The following is a 19,585-nucleotide window of genomic DNA, read 5'->3' as shown; positions in this document are numbered from 1 at the left end:
CCATAAAACCATTTTTTTCTATATTTTTTATTTCTCATCACCTAAAGGAAGATGTGTACCGAAGATAAAGGAAGATGTGTACGGTGAAAATTCATCAGAAGGCATTTCGTTAGAAATAAAGTAATCCCATTTCCTTTTTTGTCACACCAAAATGACTTCATTTCCCAAATTCGGTTTTGGCTTTTGGGTGATGGCTTTTTAGCCTTTAGTTGACCTCAATCCACACTAAAGGAATATGGTTATTTAGTTAAGCCTTCAAATGATTAGCAAAATCAAAGAAAATATTACACTAACTGTTAATTGATTTAGCTTTACAAAATCCAGAGGATTATGTAAGTTTTTAGTAAAAAGAAAAGGGGGATAAAGTTTTCACACCTAAGATGTCGGAAAAGTACAATCATCAATGGCTATCAATGTCTACTTTCTTACGGTATAGTTCGATAATACCCTTGTCCTGTTCCCCAACACCCTCCTAATGCCATTTGGAAACCTCTCTAAGAAAAAAATCGTCCAATGTCAAATAGTTAGACGAGTATTGAAATTCTTTGAAGAGGAAGACCCAATGCTCCATGCCCACCAAGGGTATAGGCATTACTGTTCGTATTAGTCTCGACCATAGTTAGTTTGGGAACAATAATAATACTAGAATAAATATGTACATCAATAAAATGAACTGTACAACAACAATACTGTTCAAAAATCTGGCACAATAAAACATACACGGTAATGATAAAGTGTATGTTTAATATGGTTGTTTTGTATTAAAATGGGGGAGCAAAAATACAGATTTGTTCTGATATTAAGCTAATATATATATATATATATATATTTTTTTTTTTTGTATGAAAAAAAAATGATCTAAAACTTATTGTTTGCAACTAAATTCTAACCTCACATGCTTTCATGAACACTTAAATCTAATCTGACTTTACAATTTGAAATCATTTCTCATTATTCTAAATTTCTACATCTAATATTAATTAAGATTAACTCCAAAAAAAGAGTAAGAGGATGTTGGAAGGAAGCAAAATGAGAAGAACAAGCTCTTTTAGAATGAAGCTTTTAAGAACTCGTATAAGTTAGGACAAAATTTTCCTAAACCACACTGTGAACGAATATATACTCGACCACTTTTAATATGAACCATTAGATTATGACCAATAGATATTAGCCCTTGATACTGAGTCAACGTACATCAAAACCGTATACTAATAGGCGATGGGTACAGTATATATAATATATACATGTACAAATATAGATAACATTAAATGAAAGTAAATAACTTGTAATTATTATCAGAAATATTGTTTCAATGGTTATGTATTTTGGAATCCACTGTATTTATTAAATTTATACAATAATATTTTGGACTGTATTCAACTGTACTGATACTGTATATCACAGTATCACACTTAACAACATATGCTTAACAATTCATGGCCAAGATATAATGATTCTAATCTAATGCCGACAAAAAAATGTGGCTGACTTGATAGTTTTATTAAGTTGTCTTTCCTACGGTGAAAAACTATATTGCCCTTGACCAGATTGGGTTGTAAACAAAAGATTCGAACCGGATCTGAATCTTTGGTCAGGTTCTATGCGGGGTCGCCTTGCGTGTGAGTGACACATATCATCGTATGTCAACACATGGAGGTCACGTGTTGACCATATGCCCTCTCTAATAAACAAAAACAAAAAAACAAAAATCTAGAACACGTGGATGAGAGTGAGTGCCACATCAGTCAATGGGAGAATTTCAAATAAGTTTCCTAATTTAAAATTTAAATAAATAAATAAAAACAGAAAAATTTTGGTCACTTATCACTTCTCTTTGTTATTCTCTCTTCATTTCATAGCGAGCAAAACATTTTTCGCTTAGATAGGTTATATCAAGATTAAATTCAATTTTCGATGAAAGTAGAGAAGAATATTAAATATTTTATATGAATAGCCTCAAGGAAGTAAAAAGAGTTGAACTCAAAACCATACGTTTGCCAACTCGACTTTACCCCAGGGGTTAACTTAGTTACTGTCTCCCGTCTTGTCTACACAGATTCAATCAAATTTCAGAATTCATCATAGTTTTTTTCCTAAAGCTATTACGGGCACATCGGTATGACTATTTATACGTTGTAAGGTCAGTATGGATCCACGGGATTAATCTAAAAACCTAAATATACCCATTTTTATTTGCAACAAAAGAGAGAGAGAGAGAGAGAGAGAGAGAAAAGTTACTAATGGCGGAATGGTCAATGACCGTCAGCGTTGGCCGGAGAAGATGCTGTAAACTCAAGGCCACTGCCAAATACTCCAGTTTTGTCCAGTTTCTCAGAACGAGATTGAGGATTTAGAGAAATTTAAATCTACGCAATTACACGTTTGGGTATAATAAATGAATTTATTGACACTAGTTTCAACCAATACCGATACAGATTGATCCAATATGTATTAATATTGTATTGGTAGTAGGATATATATCAACCGATACAATTATATCCCACCGATATCTAGAATCGTTTAGACATCTAAGTTTCAACCTAATTAGAGTTGGTTAAGTAAGAAAATAAAACTTTTAATTTAAAAATAAATAAATAAATTTCAAAAATCTAGTTATGCTTGCTTAGTAATTACATCACAATAAACAGAAGGATATATTATTGAATTTTAAGTATAAAATTTAACAAATTATTAATCCAAATCATTCTTTAAATATCCAATAATCTGAATTATAACATCATCAATCCACAGGGTATCACTGAGTGGATCATACACTCTACGGATGTGGTACCATTGAAGAAAAAAAAAAAGGTCAAAAAATGCAATCATGGGGCATCAGGGCACGCCAGACGCAGAGCAGTAGCTTGGAATCCTGTCATATCTCACATGTCAACTAACTAACCATTGACATCCAGGCTCATTATTTATCTTTGACCCAGAAAGATCACCCACACCACAACTGATGATGGAGGTAGCTTGAGGAAAGATAAGGTTAAAAAGAATCGTCGCAGGATCTAAAGCCATTTTTACGGGTTGAGATCATTAGATCATTGGTCATCCAGGGGAAATGGAATAGTCCTTAAACCTTAAACCTTAAACCTTAAACCTTAAACTTTAAACTTTAAACCTTTGAGGCGTGTGCATAGCAACTTACTAATAAACGCAAGCATGGAACCCAGGTCGAGAAGGGTACATGACAGTAATGGTAACCAATAATAGATGATAGCTGAAGCCAAAGCCTAATAAAGGAACGAGGGCAACTAATCTAGGCTTAGCTTGATTGCGATTGGGTTTCCATTTGGTGAGTCAAAGCATAATGCAGAGTCGGCAAAATCAGTCTCTGAAAAAGGAAGATTCTTTGGAGACCACCTACAGGACAATGACATCAAGACAACAGAATAAACAAATAAATCAAAAGGTCCCATCAAAAGATTCCTCATCTGGACCGTCCATTTTAGGGTTTAGGGGAAGGGTTTTCTGTTCTTCTGCAATATCGGTGTCCCCGAGATCTCTCTGCAACTCTCTCTATCATCTGGTGATCCCCCTTGTTCTACTGGGATTTCTATCCTCCAAGGCTATCCAGTGATCCTTCCCACTGCATTTTTATGTAACCCGGCTCATACCTTCATGAAGGAGTGTCATCTGAGTCCAGCGACAAAGTTCAATTTAGACTTAATGGTTCAATGGGGATTTGTAACAATGTAATTGGAGGAGAACAAAATGGGTTTTCTGTTCTTGGGTCTCAGGTTTTTGAAACCCTATAAAAGCGGAATTTGCTATGAAGAAACAATATACAAACGCATAAGTGAAACATCTGAAGCCTAGACAAAAGACGAGGGAGAAGAAACAATATATTACACACTGATTGCAGGCATTTAGCCTACACAGATACATGGATGCCTACATTGTAACAAAACAAACATGGCAGGCAATAAATAAAAATGAGAGGTGAGGAACCTCAAGTAAATACAAGCTACATGGGGCTGCAAAATCGGTTCAAATTCATGTGGACAAGAAATATTTTCTTGTCAAATTGCCTTCTAACCTTACTGCCATCGTTTAACTGGCTTAACCGTGGAAGAGCTGCCGCTTGTGGGGGGGACCTTTTTGGAACCTGCCAGGGCATTCACCAGTAACCAAAGATGAGGCATGCATGGTTATATGCCCAAAAAGCAAAAATCCAAAGTATTGGTAGTGAAGTTCTCAGTACTGAAGAATCTATTATACATACTTGTTAGAACCTTCAAAGTTTCCTTTGATGAGGACCGCCGAACCGACCCTGTTTGAACCTGCTTTGGTAGAGGTTTAGGAAGTTTGGATGGGGCTGGTTTTGACCTGCAAGTAGGAGTTCACAAATTTTCAGCAAAATAGAATCAAATTTCACATCTAATTTGATAGTATAGAACCATTTATTATCACAACCAAGCTTGCAAAACAGAAGTATCATCAGGTAACAAGGATTTTGTCAGAATGTTTCTATAGATGGAACCAATTTCATATTACTCCTGTTCCTAGTCAAGACAGTTCTAATAGTTTTCTACTCACTAAAAAGGGACAAGGAGACTGGCCTCTTCAAGCAGCACTACAGCTCCCTGTTTCAAGGAGATAATAAGCTTACCCAAATCACATATCAAGAAGTGTGAGGATTATATCAGTTTCTGCATTTTTTATCATTATAGTGCTTACTATTCTTTTTTTGTAAGACTGATACCAAATATTGCAATAGCAAGATTACAAAAAAAAAAAGGGAGAGAGGGAAGGGGACTACACTGACAAGATTTGAGATTACAAATCCACCTGGTGACACTATAATCCATTACCCCATCCACTTGAAACTTGAAAGATAATAAGATACAATGATGGATTTCAACATAGATCAATTCTATAAGCACAGCTGCCATTGCATTTTGCTCATTGTAAAACATAAAAGGTAAAAGCATGATGAGCAGTGGTCATTAAGCATAGCCTTGTCCCCTTGGGGCATGCCATGCAGGGAAAGCAAGAATGCAACTAGGTGAGAAAGTTGCACGGCTAAATCACATTTAGAAACAGAATAAAAGAAGTGCAACTAGAGTTGAAGAGCCATACTACTAAGATAATGCAGTTACCTCGCTACAATTAAAGACAAGGAAAAAGAAAACCACCTCATATGGAAGAAAATGACGAGGAAAAAGAAAAGATAAATTTTCTTGAAGTGGTCATAAGCATTTCCTCACATTGCAAATATACATGCTAATTCTATCAAGAGTAGAAACATGATACAGTTTTGGTGACATCATTATGGGTAATTACGGTTGATCTTTGCCAACCACTAACATTACAGACAGTATGAATGGTAGCACTTTTCCTCCGGTATCTGACGACAGTGTTATAGAGGGAGGGTATTCAGCATTTTACTTTTTCTGGAAGATGCCAAGATGGTTGCCTGGTAGGCAACCAAAGACTGAAAGACTTAAAGGGGGAGAAAAGAGGGAGGGGGAGTACTCACTTCTCCATGCCCACAGCTGGTTTTGCTGGTTTTGCACCTTCAGGGAAAAGAGTGAACTCAACAACACTTGCTATTGAACCATCAGTTTCTGTTCCCATGGACAGGCCACCATCAGATATGTCACTTAATCTCTCCTCAGAATCTGCATCCCCAAACCCTAGGAGCTCATCATCTGCAGAAAAATTCTGTCCTGTATCCACAACAGCAAGCTTTGACTGATGGAAAAACTCCTTATGGTGCCGAAAGTCATCCATTGACTGCTGAGAACCAGCTTCAGAATGCTTATCACTGTGCTCAGAGCAGTTGTCTGGATCAGACGCTGCTTTTTCAAGCCCTGAGCCTTTCCCACCTGACAGTCTTCGACTTCGTTGTGCAGCAGCCACACTGAGGGAGTGTCTGCTTGGAGAGGAAGGCCCACAACTAAGTAAGCTGGTGCCCCGCTTCTCACCATTGACACTGGGGGACACAGTTCTGAGATCTTTCAGCACTTGCAGCCGCTCTATCTCCTCATCTTTCTTTGCAATTGTATCCTTCAGTGATGATACCTGCAAGGTCAACAAGATTCAGAAGATAACACCAAAAAGAGGTTTCAAAAACTAAATAACAAGATACTACTCTATAAACATACAATATCCCCACTGGCTAAAATTAGTCCTGCTTTATTTCAGAAAGAATGTGTTATATCTTCTTTTGGTTTGAAATAAAGGTAATGAAAAAAGACGTATGATAGGACTTTTTTCCCTGTATTCCTGTCACAAGTGAATGTGATTACATGAGGCATCCTGCTACAAATTCACAGTGCAGTCATATATGTGGATTCACGGATTCACCACCCAAAAGAAGCTCAAAACATGCATATCTGCATGGTGCAGATGCGACAGTACCATCATCAATAGTTGTAGTAGATTCTTTCACCCCAGGTCCACAGAACAGGGGAATAATAGAGAACCTAGATACATGGTATGTTTCATGTACATTGAATAACAATCCAAACACATTGCAAAACAACTAAATTAAGCCTTTTTCCAACTAAACAGGGTTGGCCACATGGATCCTGTTTTACAGTTCAACTGTCCAAAGAGACGATTGCTATCAACCCAAAGCCATTATTATATTTTCTCACCAATTCTTCCCAAGTCATGTTCAGTCCACCCACCTCTGGGTCTTTTAACTCCTCTAATCTGCATAATAACACTCCCAATCAGTGCGCTCAATAGCCCTTTGCTGCAAATGACCATACTACAATTACAAATCATATTTTTATGCCAATATGAGGTTGCTTGATTTCCTAACGTCAATGAATAAAAATTCATATAAAGTCACTTCTGCACTAAATTTAAAAATCTTCTGCTTCCTTGATGATGTTGAAGCTTTTATTAGAACCTCTAGGTGATATTCCTAGAATTTTCTGTTGTTAATACATATGAAGATTCTCTTCTATTCTTGAATCTTATCATCCACTTTGTCTTCTTTTCTTTCTCCCACCAGTCTCCTTTATATCCCAAGTCACTAGCACCATATCACCAATCAATTTAGCCTAAGTTCCATAAAAAAGGGCATACCCGGTGCACGAGGCTCCCACCACTAGAAGGTCTGGGGAGGGTCATAATGTATGCAACCTAACCCGTAAACATCGTATGCATAAAGTCCTCAACAGTAAACATCGTATCGTTGAGGACTCTATGCATGCATTGTATGCATAGAGTATTCAACGTTTAGGGTTGATTTTGATTCAAAAGTCGATCAAGTAGAGTTCATTATGCCATCATGGTTCTTTGAAGATAAAGGTCCATGCCTTGAAGACTACATTCTAAAAATCTACAAGCAACCAGAATTCTGTTTGGGAACAGTTAAGTCTGCAACTCACATGTTATTTCCCCCTCATCACTGCAAAACTCGAGGTCAATTTTTTTCAAGCTATGAAGAGTTGATGAGATTCATCACCAAACTAGGCCTTTGTTTGCTTAATAAGTCTAGGGTTGGGTTGTACGTGTTGGGCCTTCGGTCCATGGGGTTTTGTGTGTAAATAGGCCACTTTTATGGTCCTAAACTAGAGCCATTAAGATTGCATACGGGATTAGCTAGTTTGTTTCTTTCTTCTTCTTTTTTTTTTAGTAGTTAGGCCCCAAGGAGAGTTGAACTCATGACCTCTTAATTTTGAGGTGTTCGTCTTTGCCAACTAAGCAACCCCCCATGGGGTAGTTTGTTTCTTACTTAGTTTATTTCAATTTTATTTAGGCTTGGACCAGTTCATTAGTTTAACCAAGTTGGTCCAATTTAAGTCATTGTAATATTTTTTTTTTTTTGGATGAATAAGTCATTGTAATATTGTTCGTCTTATTCTTAAGAGACAAGCAATAACTTTCCTCTTTTCCCTTATTTCTTTGTAAAGAAGTCACCAGCAATTAGGAAACTTTCCTACTTGGAGACTTTCCTAATTAATGGTCTTGTTCCTTTGTTTAAGCTATAAATGTAATTCAAGGAGCTCCATCAGAGCCCACGATTTTATGAACAAATTTGTTATAGCTGCTGCTGCTGCTTTCTCTGCCAAGAATTTGTCTTGTGCCATGATTAAGGCTATGCTTTCTCTACTGGCTCCCCTCTCCCACGGGGATGTTCATTTCTGCCTCTGCTTGGTACCATATTCGTACATTGGGCTCCCTTGCCTCCTAGCGTAACATAATCTGGTTTAAAGGCCATATACCTCGCCACAGCTTCACTGCTTGACGGACTCTCTCCAACTGGCTTCCTATTTAGTCTTTCCTCATCTATCGGCATATTCCAATTTCCCCTTCTTGCTGCCTCTGCTGGAAAGGTGGAAGATCCATCTCTTTTTCTCTTGTCCCTTTTCTTCCTTTGTCTGGTAAAGGGTCCTTAGCAGATGCTAGCTATCCCACAAAAGTATTCTCCCCTTGAGTAGAAAATGTATCTGGTTTGATATGATTTTTGGTGGTTCTTCCATTTGTGACACAGCAGGGAAATTGGCCTTCTGTGCAACCATTAACCATCTTTGGATGGAACACTATCTCTGTAGAAGGACTTCCAACTCTCGCTCCTTCGAGAATATTTGGAAAGCCATCTATTTTGATGTAAACTCCAAACTTGGTGCATCCGTCATTGTAAGATCATTGAGTCCCCAATGAACCTGCTCATTGTCATCTCCTGGGGTCTTCCCCTTTCTATCCTATCCCCCTCCCCTTGATGTGCACCCCCCTTAGGTCCCATTTGGCTGTATTTTGGTTGGTGGTTCCCCCTCTTTTGAGTTTTTTCTGCTATCCCTTAGGGCATGCCATTTGAGCTGCATCCCCTCCTCCCCTCTTCCCCTCTGTATATTCTTTCCTCTACTTGTTGGAAATGAATTTTTTATTCATCCAAAAAGAAAAAAAAAAAAAGGGCTGTGGGATTGGTGTGTGATCCAATCAACTTTCTGTGGTGAGAAGCCCGAGAGGTTCTTTCTATCTTCTATTATTCTGATTACCTTGTTTTTCAGCCATTCGAAAGTTTCAGATGAAGTTCCAATCAAACTCAGATACACAGGTCAGTTTTATGCTATTATTTTCTATTTCTGATCTGGGTTTTCTCAGCTTCTTCTTCCACAATCCATCATTCCCCTGACCTAACCAGCCACCTGATGGCTTCAGATTTTGGTTGAGTATTGCCCCATATAGAGGGAGGTTTGATCCAAATGATAGGCCAACCAGACCACTGGTTTGTCCATTATTAGAAATCATTCTACTCGACCTCAGTTTTACCCAGAATTCTATTCTGATTTTTGGGTTCGATTATTGTTGGCTGGTCTGAATGTTTAGCAACTGATCTTACGTATTGTTTATTTTATTAAATAAGTCTTGTTCCTTTATTTTTTTCAGGTCTTAATTCCTGTTTTCTATCCAGTTTAAGAAAACCCTAACATCTGAAATCGGTTGGCTTAATTTCTTCTATTCTCAGTCCTATTTGCTGATCTGTTTGTGGAGTCCATTGTGCCTTGATTTGGTTGTCTCTGGTTAAAGTGTCCTGGGCTAGGTTGATCATTCAACCTAGTTCTACATTAGAAATGCAGTCCCTGAACACTATGGTTTCAGAAACCCTTTTAGGAAACACATCTGCCATATCAATTTACTCACCATAGCCTCCAATAGAATGAGGATTTTGCATAATAGCTCTTCTAACCCATCCTCAAAAAAAGATCTCTCATCAATTTTTGATGAATACATGACAGTAAAAATTATTTTCGAGTTTTTTGACCTGTAAGTTAGCTGTAAATAAAGTAAGAAAATCTTGGATCATCACCATATTAATTGAGTGTTTCTGTGGAGATTTTAATCATTCTCTGAAACATGAACTTTCAATTCATATTTATGTTTTCTAAAGAGTACTATCCCATAACCTCTTTCTTTCCAAACTAGAATTGCCACGACAAGATAAAATGCATCAAGCAATGGGGGAAACTGAATAGTTTAAAAATTATTAAATGGAAAATAATTGACCTGCTCCATCAATTCTCTTACATCCCTGCCCTCCTTGCTACTTCGTGCAGCACCTAGTTCAACTCCTGATACTCTCTCGGCGAACTTCAACGTACTTATAGTCTCAAAATATGAATCTACATCTGGATTAAGCTGTACAAACATGAGTGTCTTTGCCTGACCACCTGTAGTGTGGGTAATGAAAAAGGAATATGAATTTAAAAGGGGAAAAAAACAAACTGGAAATACCATCTTAAGAAATCTGAAAGATGCATCACAATCAAAAACTAGGAAACAGGCAATTACCCAAGGAGCTTTGCAGGACTTGAGTAAGTTTGCTATTTCTGTATGGTACATGAGGGCTCTTTTGAGCTAGGGCAAATATGACATCTCCAAGGGCAGATAATGATTTATTAATATGTTGTGCTTCACGAAGCCTTTCTCCTGTTGCCTCAGAGCGATCAACTCTTTCACTTCCTGCAAGATCAACTAAATGAAGATTGCCACGCAAAGTAGCACTAGTGGCCAAGTCCATCCCACGAACATGAACAGTGAGAACACTGCACATATAAATCAAAATGATCACCAACCCTGTGAAGAATAGCTAATTTAAAAATATACCGTTAAATAAAAATGAAAACCTGTGGGATCGGCTACTTCTTTCATTTAGAGCAGTGGCACCAACAGCCCTATTCATCAGTCCTATTTGCATTAGATCCAGGACATCTCCCGTTGAATTGACAGGATGCATGGTTGCATCAGGGACAGCTAGTCCATTTGGTTGAGTAGTAGACCAAATCCCAAGTGTGTGCAAGTCAAAGGAAACAAAAGATCATTGGATTGAGAAAAAGAGAGAGAACTAGCTACAGAAAAATACTTTAATGACAAAAGACTAAAATAAGAGAAGGATATTTTTTCTGGGAGCCATCACTCGCAAGTAAATCACGCACTTGCTCATTATATATTTCAACCATTTGAACAGCAACTTCATATATAAATGAATTTCTCCTACTCTGTGAGATATGGAAGAGATCATTTAGAGCTCGGTAATTGACCCCCCAATCCTCCTTGGAAGCTACATCTGGCCCAGTCTGGAACAATAGAATTTAGCCGCATTAGACTTGAAACCAGCAAAAGATATGTTGTAAAGTAACCCAGCCAAACAACATACGACTACTCTGACAAAGGGAACCCACAGCTATCTAAACTTATAAGAAAGATATTAAAGCATGCATACCATTGTATAAGTCTTCCCTGAACCAGTTTGACCATATGCGAAGATACAAACATTGTATCCATCAAGAATAGACCGTATCAATGGTTGGGTGTCTAAGAATACCTCCTCTGTCAACATTGAACAATCAAAAGGATCGCATGTTAAAATGAAAAACAAAAATAATAAGAGCAAGAACAAATCAAATGCAATCTTACTAAAATATCAGTTTAATACTTTTAGCCGATCAAGATGATTTTACTCTAAAGAAAGAAACTAAAAGGTCAACCTCCGTACAGTAAAGCAATTGCAATTTGAAAATATCTGACGCTCATCACACTAGGATAAGAAGTTGGGTCATTTGATAAGGTCAAGAAATCTCCAAAACCTCTAAGAAGGTAAAATCAAACTATAAGACAAGAGGCATGCTGCCAAATGAAAGAGGCAGATGTGAGAGTGGTACCGCGGAGATCCCTGATCAGGTTGTTGGCAATATAATCACAAATTTTAGGCAAAGATTTAGAATGGTCTTCAAAAACCCTTCTGTTCTTCTGTTTCCACAAGCCCTACAAAATTTCATACAGCAATAGATTGCATAGAATATTTCCTTCTCACCAGAAGAACTCTTAGTCCACTTAAGAATTTAACAACATTCTCGGTGCCTTTACTTGCCAACAACCCTAAACACACCAAATTAGTAAAATCATACCTTATCATCAATATAACAATTCAAAAACAAATGGGCTGTGGTATCCACAGTTCTGTGCTTCTCTGTATGAATAATATTAATAATTGTCCTGACTAGAGATAGTGTATTACTGCGCCAATTCATTTACGACTAAGGGCCGAAAGTTTCCAATGGTTTGGGGATAATACTCAACTACAATGCATTAGCATCACTTCAAGACAGAAACTCAATATCCTTGTTGGGTTTAATTCTAGTCATAATGTATTGTTACAAGCCCTTGTGTTTGGCTACAATCCTTCTTGTTGAACTCCCTATATATATATATATATATATATTCAACTTGACATAAATAGCTCGTGTTAGCTAAAATCACCCTTTTGTTGCAAATTGTTGGCCTTCTTGGCAGACTTAATTTGACATAGCCTAGTATGGACCTCAAGCTTCCTCTCCACTTCAACATCTACCTCCGTAGTCAAAAAATCATATAAAGAAGCAACTGAAAGATCCCCATGAGGCGTGAGGACAACCATCCCCATCTCTCCTAGCCTCCACTTCCCAGTGAATTTCATAGCTGCAGCAATGTGCCAATAGATTAAAAGGGCCCCATACTATTCTCACACCCGTGATTGGGCTACTTAATCTTCCATAGTACATTTTCCCAATTGCAAAAGCTTTACTTTCTATATTTCATGAATTGCATTGCAGGGTTTGCCTACTTGATTTAGGGACCTCTCTTTCTTTTTTTAGTCTGCCCAAAGAAGGTTGTAACGGTTGCCTTTCTCTGTTTTTTTTATGTCCTTTTCTCCTTAGTACAAAGAAATAACCTGGAAAAAAAAAATGTGCCAATAGATTATAAATTCCTCAAACCGACTATCAACCGAGGCCTTCTGAAGGACCCAAATCACCTTCCAATCTTCAACCTAAAAATAATCGGTGAGAACAAATTCACTGTCAATTGCTAACATGTACAGCCTTGGACATTGAGTCCATCAACCTTCTTCCTCCTAACCATCTGTCGTCCCAAAATTCCCCACCTTGTATAAAATGTTTCCCGGCAAATTCGCGCGTAAATTTAGAATATTCCTCCACACACAGCACCATGAGCCACTCTTCCTCTCCCTGAATCCAACCCAAACTATTTACCACCATATTTAGCAAATATAACCTAACCCCAAGGTGCTAGAGATTCCAAGCTGAATCTCCACAACTTTTACTGTGGCATGATTCATCTGACCTTGAAGCTCAACTTTTGTGGCCGTTAACCATCCTTGGATCTATTTAAGAGAAGAACTATTTCACCACTTCAAAGTTACATAATCCTAAGTAACTTCTCAGGTCTAGCATCTGCTATAACTTGTACTTAAGAGTTCGGGCCCAACCATTAGATTGGTTGATGCAGTCTGCCGCATTGACCTTTTGTTTTGCAATAGTCTGTATATGTTGGCCCTTATCATGGGCCTAAGGCTTAGTTCAGAGTCTTTATGCGGTAAGTATTTGAGTAGGGCTAGTTCATTCTATGGGTTCTTATATGGGAGTTTCTAGGTTCAATAGAATCTTCTAAGTAGATCAATAGTAATGTGATTGAATTTGATTAGCGTTAGAAGTCTATCGAGAGAAAGCAGGAGTCTAGCGCAAGTCGCAGACTCCTCCTTGGGTTTTCCTAATCCTATTAGGACTGTGGGTTTGGGTATTCCTAGTCCTATTAGGAATGTGGGTTTTCCTAGTTGTAGTAAGACTGAATATAGTTAGAAGTTAGCAATTAGTATTAGTTTCCTATTTTGTTCTATTTTGTTCTTTCCTAGTCCTAGCAGGACTTGTAATAGCTATTTTGTTCTTTCCTATTCCCAGTAGGACTTGTAATAGCTATTTTGTTCTTTCCAATTCCTAGTAGTACCTGTAATAGCTATTATATTTAATGAATGAAGGAGGGCAGCCCCAATCAAATCGATTGGGACTCCCTTTGCTCCACAATCGCAGGTCTCTCTTTCTCTCTCTCTCTCTCTCTCTTTTTTTTTTTTTTCTATTTTTTTTTTTTTTTTTTTTTCTCTTTACAATTAGGATTCATCTAAGGTCTATAAAAAGAATGTGTCAAACTTTATTTTCCTTATGGAATCGGATGGTTTATTGTTTCTTACGATAGAGAATTCTCTTACCAAAGGTTTTGGAGGCAAACCCTACTCTGTCCATGGTGAACAGAGATATTCTTTTGTTCTATTACTTAGTTTATTAATTTAATCTACTAAGGATTGTAAAGGAACTTAATCTTAACAACCAGTACCTGTGAAGAAAAAGAAGAGCAGGAAAAAAGTAGAAGAGAGAGAAAAAGATGGAGAAGAAAGGGGGAAATCCGTGTGCCGCGATAGGCTTCAGAATTGTCTACCGTGGCTTAGGTCCATTACTTATAATGTACCAAAGAGACCTACTAAAAGTCAAATTACAATTACAGCCAAGGACTAAGTAAATAAGTAAATAACAACAACTAACATAACTTAACATTAACTATGAATGCTAACTACCGGTAAAGTAGTTAACACTTCCCCCCCCCCCCAAAAAAAAAGCTGCTATGTGTGTGTGTGTGTTTGTATATATATATGGTAGCAATAACAACACAAGCACACCAATCATCAGCAACAACAGTGGAGAAGAATCTTCATGTCAAATAAATCCAGACAGTAACAAGAAAAATAAGCGGCAAAGAAAATCAAATGCCAGCACTTAAGATTTACGAAGTCCGGTAATTTCATTTTTACAAGTCTGAATATGGGAAACAACCCTGAGCCCAGGTAAACCAAGCTAGCCCTAGTCAACCCATTAAATTTGAGCTTGGGTTAGATATGCATTATTGTGTTGATTTTGAACCTGACCTAAACAGCTCATTTTGCTACACCAGTGAATGTAAAGGTGAAAAACCAGCCTTTAAAGTGCCAAAACATATAAGTCTATGAAACTCTTATTTCTCAACTTCAGGGAATTGTAGTAGTCTACCTTTCTCAATATTGAGGTATTTTGGTGTTTCCAAATAATAACATGGTGTTCATCTTGCATGAAACCTTTACTAGCTTCTCATCATCACCATAAATTCATGTGCACAAAGGATATAAGTTTCATGCTACAGGTATACAGTGGAAAAGAAAATGAACGTTGAAATTATAATAAATAATAAAAAAAAATAAGATGAAGCATTCAATGAAATTAGTGGTATAGATGAAAACCTTGTGTGGCTGTTGGACTAAAGACCTTGTTAAACTTGAATAGGCGATGGCTGTCTTTTCCTTGTTTGAGGGGATTCACAATATCCAACTCACCATTCTCACCAATAAAATTGATGGTCGTTTGTTTTCCATTTTGTCCAGGAAGGAATGGCCTTATCCGACAATAGACTCTTATATTTCCTATCCAAGAATACAAAAAATGAGGAGATGAGCAAAACGATAAAAGTTTAATGATATAGCTTTGAGATCCTAATCATCAGCACCTTTTAAGTCTTGAACCTCATTATACAGCTTTCGATTTTCTGCAAGAACCATATGATAATTTTCTGCCGCCTCAGCTAACTCTTTAAGCTTTACCCCTGAGAAAGGTAAACACAAAATAAACATATTAGAAATGACAGCATAATTCCCATATGCTAAGTGAATTTGAATAATGATCCTTACCCAACCGACCAAATTCTTCTGAATAAGCTCTTTGTGTATTTAGCACCACTTGCTTGATTGACTGAGAAGTGACCCTCAACTCCTGCATGCACAACAAGTTTATTCATTTAAAATAAAAAAGTAGCAAGTTTAAAATAAAAATAAAAGATAAGAACAGAGTTGTTGAGAAAAACCCGCAAAGACTTAAACTGAAAATTTATAAAAGTCTGGTAGCTGTGCTCTTTTTCATTCCAGCTTTGGGCTTTCGATTCAGAAAATGCCTCAAGTTCTTCAGCTTTCTTCATAGAATCTTCTAAAAGGCCCTCAAGTTCCTTTAATCTCTCCTCTAACTCAAGTTTAGTTCCCTTGGCCTGTGTTTCCAATTGCAGCCAATTTTGTTCATATTTCTGTTTTGTTAACTCCAGTTCTTGCTTTAGTGTCAAAATTTCAAGATCACTATGATCCTTCTCTTTCACCAATTTAACCATATCCAGCTCCTCAAGTTTCTTCTTCTCCTCCAATTTGGTCTTCTCCATCTACAATGATTAATGCAAATTTTTTCAATAATAAAAGATGACTATTATGCATTAAGCAACAACTACAGGAAAATAACCAACCACATATTTGAAGCATATCATGGTATGATATATTAGTACAATATTGGAGTCAACCTCATTCATTTGCATGCATTAAATAATTTTTTTTTTTAAAAACACTAAACTAAACTAAACCAAACATAGCCTTATCCCAACTACTGCAGCTAGGCTATACAAATCTTGTGCGTCATAACAATTCATAAGAATGGGCAAATTTCAGGATCCATGTTTAAATGGATTTGCATAAGCATTCACTTTACTCAAATCAAACATATTGCCATCATGTATAAGGGCTTGTAATTGAAGTACAAAAATAACTAATCCTAATAAGGGAAGGTACCTCCAAAGCCCTTAATACAGAAATAGGTTACAAATAAACTAACCCAGCAGTTTATAACTCCAAGGCCCTTAATGTAGAAGAGGATCGAGTGATCCTTGGGGGGCTGTGAACACCCTCTAAAAAGGCCAGGCAGATCAGGGAACAATTGGTGAAGGAAGAGGAGATCAATCTCTCTCCTAATTCCTCCATGGGTGTTGGTCGGTTCTGTCTTTTGAAGTTCTGAACAGATGTGATTTTCTTAGGATTCTTCAATGTCAGTAAGCAGTAACAGCAAGCACTAACAGTAACAGTAAACAGAGAATAGGAGAGAAAAGAAACAAGACAAGTGTGGGTGGGATTGGCTATCTCGGCCCCGGCATCTCACCCACAGCTATCACGGCTGTTTAAGCAATTAACTGCAATCATTCATTATTCAAATCTGAGAAATAAGAGTACATAAGCTCCTCCATATATAGAAGGTAGATTAGCAGTCATACCATAACTAGGAGTTAAGACTCCAAGTAGGATTAGAGGAGTTAGACTCCGAGTAGGATTAGACATTACATAATAGGAGTTGGACACCAAATAGGACTAGACTAGAACCCCAATTGGAGTAGGTAACTAACTAATCATTCACTAACAGAGAAACCTAAACTGACTAGAAAACTGAAATAATAAAGGAAATAGACTCAAAACAGGACTCTAACTAAACTAATGAATTAAATCCCGTTTTCCCACTTTTTACCCATATTTTAGGCCCATTAAAATGGCCCATTACAAAGAAAACCCATGGGATCAAAGGTCCAACACATACATAACCCAACCCAAAGCTTATTTGCAATAAAATAAGCCCATTAAGTGACTAATTTGCATCAGCCCTCCTGAGAGGGTTTGCATCCAACAAATCTTCAACTGGGGGTTGGCTTCAGAGGGGGTAGGCAGAGATTCTTTGTACTTAGTACACTACCCTACCGAGTAGTCCTATAGATAGGTTGTAGGCCTTCGCCTTCTGTTGTTATTTACTTATTTTACCTTATGCATTGTATCCTAGCTAACTTCCTTACCTACAAAAATTGTTCATTATCTATCACCAAAAGGAATAGGAAAGAAAAATAACAAAGCCCAGTTAGGCCTTTACATTTCTATATAAGGGGGAGGGTTCCCTCTGACGCCCATGTGTAGTTTCAGGCATTGGGGGGGGTATTACGAGAAATCTGTCAAAAAGAGGGTATTTAGGACATTTTATATGGGATATGCTACGGTAATATGGGTGGGAGAGTGCAGTTTGGGTTTTAACCTAGCGTTGTGGGAAACTTAAACCCATATATTTATATTTCTATTTATCCCTAGATGCAGAAATTATCAGAACCTATTTCCCCCAAGGTGCAGGTCAGAATTCTATATCTTACTGAATGTTGGAAGTAGTTCATATAACATTTCGCAATTAAGCACATAATACCAAGTTCCATGGAATAAATTTTAATATTTCATAGACAATAAACCCTACTTTATAAAATAATGACAGCCCTAGCCCTAGGTCCTGAAAACATTTAGCACAAAGCATTCTGTATAGACCGTTTTTCATATGAGAGTGAAGCACGCATGCTTTTCAATAAATTAGGACCATTAATGATCTCCAATTTCAACCTAAGGTTAGGTCTATGGCAGAAGTTTATTGTATTACGCAAACACAGGAATCCAAGAAAATTGATGTCGCAACTATCAGATTTCTGCCTCTCATTTGGAGCAAGCAGGTTTGCAATACATGAAAACAATTGAACTAAAAGACAAATAATTGAAATCTCTCTCCATTACCTAAAAACCAGAAAATATTACAGATAAATATGTCTTTACAATTAAATGTATTCAGAGAAAAAGAAGGGAGCAAATACTACAAGTCTAGAACTGGACCTTTATCTGCTGGAACTTGTTCATAGCAACCTGTAAAAAGAGGGTGAAGTTTCACGTCAGTTGAATGAATACATCATTATTTCTACCATGAGATGCCTGGGAATAAGTATGAAGATAACTTATCCATTCAAATATATGAGTATAATTACTCAAGTACCTGGGTCTCTTCACTAGTCCCAGTGGCAAGAATCTCAAGTACTCTAATTCTTGATTGATACTTTTCTTCACGAGCCTTGTAGAGATTATTTTGCTGCAGATTTGCAAGAACAAATAATTTAACAATACCAACCAGGCAGTTCCTTCACAAGAGAATAATTGCTAAAATCATATGATTCATATTACGGTTCTTAAGTGCTCCGCTTGAGTTGAAATACGTCGCTCTATCTCTTGTACAACTTTTCTCAACAGACAAGCCACACGCTGTGGAAAGGGAAGAAAGGGACTCCTTAAGAAAACCATTCAATTGGATCAAAATATAAAATTATCGATTCAAGCTTGTATTAGAATGACATCCACTAGGTGCTACTATCATACATGAGGTATTTCTCCATTCTTTCTTTCAATGCTTTCGTCTAGAATCCCATTCACAACAGCCAGAAGTGACTGAGTTGGAGCATTCTGCACCCAGGGGGGAGGGAGGATGAAGAAGATTAGGTTTTATTTTTCACATGAAAACTGAAATATGCCGTATATTGAGCTCAAGAATTTACATCTAAACTATTAGATTTCATCATTTCTGATATCTTAGCAGCAGGAAGATCAGCATAACGTCCTTGTTTCAGTTGAAACGCCTCATGGAACTTATGTCCAACATGATGCATCAATGCAGACGATGGCTCTACACGAGAAAAGCAAGAGAATAAAAATGGACTCTTCAAAACAATGAACAATAAAAACGGCATTCAGAACTAATCCAACTGAAGAAAATAAAACATATGACATATCTAGCATCTCAGATAGTGATAGATACAAACGTTTAGGCATCAGACTATTATGTGGTACAATAAACCAGCGTCTATGTTGTGTGTTGATAGATATTAGAGTTGCCTTTGCTTAACAGCTCAAGCTTTTGGAATAAGCAGTAGTAACGTGGTATTAGAGCCAAGAGGTCAGGTGTTCAATACATGGTAAGTGTGAGGGGTTAGTGTTGTGCGTTGTGGTGCCCCTATGCCTTGTACCCCTCAGTGCCACATGATGGTGTCATGTAAAAAGCCATGTGGATGTGTGTGTGGGCCTGCAAAAGTGTGTGCGCGATTTTTTTTTTTTTTT

At 37.3% G+C, this 19,585-nt stretch overlaps 1 protein-coding gene across 2 annotated transcripts in view; it reads right to left on the bottom strand.

Moving 5' to 3' along the window:
- Positions 1-3,835: 3,835 nt before the first annotated feature.
- Positions 3,836-19,585, bottom strand: part of LOC122079288 (kinesin-like protein KIN-14J) — a 21,026-nt gene continuing 5,276 nt past the window's right edge. For both annotated transcript variants that reach the window (XM_042645640.1, XM_042645641.1), the window contains exons 8-24: positions 19,027-19,154; positions 18,851-18,934; positions 18,659-18,736; positions 18,474-18,566; positions 18,317-18,346; positions 15,685-16,026; positions 15,512-15,593; positions 15,331-15,426; positions 15,068-15,247; positions 11,192-11,298; positions 10,867-11,045; positions 10,596-10,760; positions 10,261-10,514; positions 9,976-10,139; positions 5,489-6,033; positions 4,232-4,335; positions 3,836-4,114 (exon numbers count right to left, since the gene is read on the bottom strand). In XM_042645640.1, coding sequence (XP_042501574.1) covers positions 4,047-4,114; positions 4,232-4,335; positions 5,489-6,033; positions 9,976-10,139; positions 10,261-10,514; positions 10,596-10,760; positions 10,867-11,045; positions 11,192-11,298; positions 15,068-15,247; positions 15,331-15,426; positions 15,512-15,593; positions 15,685-16,026; positions 18,317-18,346; positions 18,474-18,566; positions 18,659-18,736; positions 18,851-18,934; positions 19,027-19,154 — 2,699 coding nt within the window. In that variant the 3' untranslated portion in view covers positions 3,836-4,046. The remainder of the gene's footprint in view (positions 4,115-4,231; positions 4,336-5,488; positions 6,034-9,975; positions 10,140-10,260; positions 10,515-10,595; positions 10,761-10,866; positions 11,046-11,191; positions 11,299-15,067; positions 15,248-15,330; positions 15,427-15,511; positions 15,594-15,684; positions 16,027-18,316; positions 18,347-18,473; positions 18,567-18,658; positions 18,737-18,850; positions 18,935-19,026; positions 19,155-19,585) is intronic.

Source organism: Macadamia integrifolia, chromosome 5 (genome assembly GCF_013358625.1).
Source record: "Macadamia integrifolia cultivar HAES 741 chromosome 5, SCU_Mint_v3, whole genome shotgun sequence".
Taxonomy (NCBI): Eukaryota; Viridiplantae; Streptophyta; class Magnoliopsida; order Proteales; family Proteaceae; genus Macadamia; species Macadamia integrifolia.
This window is presented reverse-complemented; position numbering and strand designations above follow the sequence as displayed.